The sequence below is a fragment of the Trematomus bernacchii genome, unplaced genomic scaffold (assembly GCF_902827165.1).
Source record: "Trematomus bernacchii unplaced genomic scaffold, fTreBer1.1, whole genome shotgun sequence".
NCBI classification, from domain to species: Eukaryota; Metazoa; Chordata; class Actinopteri; order Perciformes; family Nototheniidae; genus Trematomus; species Trematomus bernacchii.
In genome coordinates this window covers 45,001-50,661 of record NW_022988025.1, presented here as the reverse complement: position 1 = coordinate 50,661, position 5,661 = coordinate 45,001, and the positions used below count along the sequence as shown (strand labels likewise).

The window sequence follows — 5,661 nt, the reverse complement described above, 5'->3', positions numbered from 1 at the left end:
CTGCACTGACTTCATTATGAATCTGCTCCAGCAGTCAGACACACGTTCATCAGGTCACTGTAAGAACCATGTCTACTTTCATTTATTCAGATACATGTAATATTATTGATTGTATAACCCTCAGTAAACCAGGGTTTAACTCAGCCCAGCAAATACTGCATGATATACATTAATATAACGATCCTGCAGGGAGACCCTCTCACTGACAGCCTTTATTATGGCTCCAGTCACTCTGCACTGCTGTCGCTCGGCCACTAGAGGGCAGCAGAGTGACAGCACATTACAAATACCTACATTTATAATCATCTGACTTACTGCTTTCATTTCTCCTGAACGTAATCATGTGTCTCTGTGTGTGTGTGTGTGTGTGTGTGTGTGTGCTTTGTGTGTGTGTGTGTGTGTGTGCTTTGTGTGTGTGTGTGTGTGTGTGTGTGTGTGTGTGTGTGTGTGTGTGTGTGTGTGTGTGTGTGTGTAGGTCACGGCTCCTCCTTCTCGATGAACTGTCGCTCCTGCTTCTGTTTCTCTGGAGAAACGATCTGCTCCAAGAAACCCTGCCTGACCCCCCACAGCTCTGAGGACGAGAGGAGGCTCTTCACAGGTGTGTGTGCTTTGTGTGTGTGTGTGTGTGTGTGTGTGTGTGTGTGTTAGCAATAGTTCTATTGCAGCTGATCGACAAAAACTCTGCAGAAAAGCCCAGTATTGAAGCTGCATGCTGTTTAATGCATGTATCTCCCACACACACTTTATACTGTATATATATATTCCAGGTCTCCCGTGCAGCTGCCCTCATCACTTCGTGCCGGTCTGTGCTTCTAACGGTCGGACGTACCCCAGCGCCTGCGTCGCTCGATGTCTCGGATTCTCAGACCAGAACTTCCAGTTCGGACGCTGCAGACTCAGCGACCCCTGCAGAGGGAAACCCTGTAGCAGGGGCCTGAGGTGAGGCTCCTTTCCTTATCTCCTCTGTCCTTACCTCCTCTCTGACCCCTGCAGAGGGAAACCCTGTAGCAGGGGCCTGAGGTGAGGCTCCTTTCCTTATCTCCTCTGTCCTTACCTCCTCTCTGACCCCTGCAGAGGGAAACCATGTAGCAGGGGCCTGAGGTGAGGCTCCTTTCCTTATCTCCTCTGTCCTTACCTCCTCTCTGACCCCTGCAGAGGGAAACCCTGTAGCAGGGGCCTGAGGTGAGGCTCCTTTCCTTATCTCCTCTGTCCTTACCTCCTCTCTGACCCCTGCAGAGGGAAACCCTGTAGCAGGGGCCTGAGGTGAGGCTCCTTTCCTTATCTCCTCTGTCCTTACCTCCTCTCTGACCCCTGCAGAGGGAAACCTGTAGCAGGGGCCTGAGGTGAGGCTCCTTTCCTTATCTCCTCTGTCCTTACCTCCTCTCTGACCCCTGCAGAGGGAAACCCTGTAGCAGGGGCCTGAGGTGAGGCTCCTTTCCTTATCTCCTCTGTCCTTACCTCCTCTCTGACCCCTGTGTGTGTGTGTCCTCAGGTGTGTCCCCCGGTACGCAGTGTGTCTCTCTCTCTCCTCAGAGTGTCCTCAGTATGAGTGTGTCGCTCGCCCCTCATGCGACCGCAGCATCGTGCAGCCGGCCTGCGACACAGACGGCCTCGTGCACTCTTCCACGTGCACGCTCCTGCATGCCGGAAAGACCCTGGCCTACCTGGGACCCTGCCAGGTGAGAGACTCTGATATATGTCAGTAAATAAAACATGAGTGTGTTCCTGTGTGATATACCTCTTATATATATATACTATTAGAGATACATCCATCCCATAATAACCCTTTCAGTCAGACTAACATGTTTATTAGAAGCAGCATATAGTTTGGCGTCTAGGCTCGGGCCTCATCACTCCACAGATATACATAGCACCATGAGTGATGATTAGATAACTAACCCCCCGAGCCTACAGGGGGAAGCTGGGGTGGGGGGGCAGCAAGCAATGCATGGAGAGAGACCTGGCCGGTTCAATAGAGCGGCACATTAAGGAGACTCTGTTTGGTTGTAGAGTAGCAAGGGGCGTTATGTATGGATGCAGCATGAGTGCTGGAGTTGAGTGCCTGAACTAGCTCGCAGGCTTCTCCCCATCTCTCCTCAGGACTGGTGCAGACGTCCCTCTCCAGTGTGCGGTCAGAACGGAGAGACCTACAGCACGGTGTGTGAGGCGTTCAATGACCGCGTTGCCGTGGACTACCAGGGCTCCTGCCACGCTGTGGGTCCTGTCTCTGAGGGTGCCCCGGAGACTGCCTGCAGCGGGGTGCCCTGCCCCCCCCTCTCCCCCCCGCACTGCACCCCCCTCACCCCCCCAGGTGAGAGGAAACACACCTGTATTACACCTTTACCTGTGTGACTTTAGTGCATGCTCACCTGTGCATGTGTTCCTAACCTCTGACCCTGTGACCTCTGACCTGTGACCCTCTGACCCCCAGGAGCCTGCTGTCCTATCTGTGCTGCCATGCTGCAGATCCTCCTGAACCAGGAGCAGATCAACACCTTCGCTAAGGTACACACACACTACTGCATATATTATACTGTAAGTTATGAATGTGTTTATGCAGATTCTGTTATCAGGTGTAGTTCCAGGTGTTGACCACTGGAGGGAGCTATACATCCAGACCACTAGAGGGAGCTATACATCCAGGTGTTGACCACTGGAGGGAGCTATACATCCAGACCACTGGAGGGAGCTATACATCCAGACCACTGGAGGGAGCTATACATCCAGACCACCGGAGGGAGCTATACATCCAGGTGTTGGCCACTGGAGGGAGCTGTACATCCAGGTGTTGGCCACTGGAGGGAGCTGTACATCCAGGTGTTGGCCACTGGAGGGAGCTGTACATCCAGGTGTTGACCACTAGAGGGAGCTGTACATCTAGGTGTTGGCCACTGGAGGGAGCTATACATCCAGGTGTTGACCACTAGAGGGAGCTGTACATCCAGGTGTTGACCACTAGAGGGAGCTGTACATCCAGGTGTTGACCACTAGAGGGAGCTGTACTCCAGGTGTTGAACCATAGAGGGTGTAGGTTGACCACTAGAGGGAGCTGTACATCCAGGTGTTGACCACTAGAGGGAGCTGTACATCCAGGTGTTGACCACTAGAGGGAGCTGTACATCCAGGTGTTGGCCACTGGAGGGAGCTGTACATCTAGGTGTTGGCCACTGGAGGGAGCTATACATCCAGGTGTTGACCACTAGAGGGAGCTGTACATCCAGGTGTTGACCACTAGAGGGAGCTGTACATCCAGGTGTTGACCACTGGAGGGAGCTGTACATCCAGGTGTTGGCCACTAGAGGGAGCTGTACATCCAGGTGTTGACCACTAGAGGGAGCTGTACATCCAGGTGTTGACCACTAGAGGGAGCTATACATCCAGGTGTTGACCACTAGAGGGAGCTGTACATCCAGGTGTTGACCACTAGAGGGAGCTATACATCCAGGTGTTGGCCACTAGAGGGAGCTATACATCCAGATGTTGACCACTGGAGGGAGCTATACATCCAGACCACTGGAGGGAGCTATACATCCAGGTGTTGGCCACTGGAGGGAGCTATACATCCAGACCACTGGAGGGAGCTATACATCCAGGTGTTGGCCACTGGAGGGAGCTATACATCCAGGTGTTGGCCACTAGAGGGAGCTATACATCCAGACCACTAGAGGGAGCTATACATCCAGGTGTTGGCCACTGGAGGGAGCTATACATCCAGGTGTTGGCCACTGGAGGGAGCTATACATCCAGGTGTTGACCACTGGAGGGAGCTATACATCCAGGTGTTGACCACTAGAGGGAGCTGTACATCCAGGTGTTGACCACTAGAGGGAGCTGTACATCCAGGTGTTGACCACTGGAGGGAGCTGTACATCCAGGTGTTGGCCACTAGAGGGAGCTGTACATCCAGGTGTTGACCACTAGAGGGAGCTGTACATCCAGGTGTTGACCACTAGAGGGAGCTATACATCCAGGTGTTGACCACTAGAGGGAGCTGTACATCCAGGTGTTGACCACTAGAGGGAGCTATACATCCAGGTGTTGGCCACTAGAGGGAGCTATACATCCAGGTGTTGGCCACTGGAGGGAGCTATACATCCAGACCACTGGAGGGAGCTATACATCCAGGTGTTGGCCACTGGAGGGAGCTATACATCCAGACCACTGGAGGGAGCTATACATCCAGGTGTTGGCCACTGGAGGGAGCTATACATCCAGGTGTTGGCCACTAGAGGGAGCTATACATCCAGACCACTAGAGGGAGCTATACATCCAGGTGTTGGCCACTGGAGGGAGCTATACATCCAGGTGTTGGCCACTGGAGGGAGCTATACATCCAGGTGTTGACCACTGGAGGGAGCTATACATCCAGGTGTTGACCACTGGAGGGAGCTGTACATCCAGGTGGTGACCACTGGAGGGAGCTATACATCCAGGTGTTGGCCACTGGAGGGAGCTGTACATCCAGGTGTTGACCACTAGAGGGAGCTGTACATCCAGGTGTTGACCACTAGAGGGAGCTATACATCCAGGTGTTGGCCACTGGAGGGAGCTATACATCCAGGTGTTGACCACTAGAGGGAGCTGTACATCCAGGTGTTGGCCACTGGAAGGAGCTATACATCCAGGTGTTGACCACTAGAGGGAGCTATACATCCAGACCACTAGAGGGAGCTATACATCCAGGTGTTGACCACTAGAGGGAGCTATACATCCAGGTGTTGACCACTGGAGGGAGCTATACATCCAGGTGTTGACCACTAGAGGGAGCTATACATCCAGACCACTAGAGGGAGCTATACATCCAGGTGTTGGCCACTAGAGGGAGCTATACATCCAGACCACTAGAGGGAGCTGTACATCCAGGTGTTGGCCACTGGAGGGAGCTATACATCCAGGTGTTGACCACTAGAGGGAGCTGTACATCCAGGTGTTGGCCACTGGAGGGAGCTATACATCCAGGTGTTGGCCACTAGAGGGAGCTATACATCCAGGTGTTGGCCACTGGAGGGAGCTATACATCCAGGTGTTGGCCACTAGAGGGAGCTATACATCCAGGTGTTGGCCACTGGAGGGAGCTATACATCCAGGTGTTGGCCACTGGAGGGAGCTATACATCCAGACCACTAGAGGGAGCTATACATCCAGGTGTTGACCACTAGAGGAGCTATACATCCAGGTGTTGACCACTGGAGGGAGCTATACATCCAGGTGTTGACCACTAGAGGGAGCTATACATCCAGGTGTTGACCACTAGAGGGAGCTATACATCCAGGTGTTGGCCACTAGAGGGAGCTATACATCCAGGTGTTGGCCACTGGAGGGAGCTATACATCCAGACCACTAGAGGGAGCTATACATCCAGGTGTTGACCACTAGAGGGAGCTATACATCCATGTGTTGGCCACTGGAGGGAGCTATACATCCAGATGTTGGCCACTGGAGGGAGCTGTACATCCAGGTGTTGGCCACTGGAGGGAGCTGTACATCCAGGTGTTGGCCACTGGAGGGAGCTATACATCCAGGTGTTGGCCACTAGAGGGAGCTGTACATCCAGGTGTTGGCCACTGGAGGGAGCTGTACATCCAGGTGTTGGCCACTGGAGGGAGCTATACATCCAGGTGTTGGCCACTAGAGGGAGCTGTACATCCAGGTGTTGGCCAC

General features: G+C 53.4%; 1 protein-coding gene across 1 annotated transcript in view; it reads left to right on the top strand.

The window, feature by feature from the left end:
- Positions 1-475: 475 nt before the first annotated feature.
- The window catches only part of LOC117472274 (reversion-inducing cysteine-rich protein with Kazal motifs-like), a gene marked incomplete at its 5' end in the record, with an annotated part of 13,739 nt that continues 8,553 nt past the window's right edge, over positions 476-5,661 (top strand). The window contains 5 exon segments of the mRNA XM_034117444.1: positions 476-598; positions 768-939; positions 1,493-1,679; positions 2,101-2,311; positions 2,432-2,505. Of these exon segments, the coding sequence (XP_033973335.1) occupies positions 476-598; positions 768-939; positions 1,493-1,679; positions 2,101-2,311; positions 2,432-2,505 (767 nt within the window).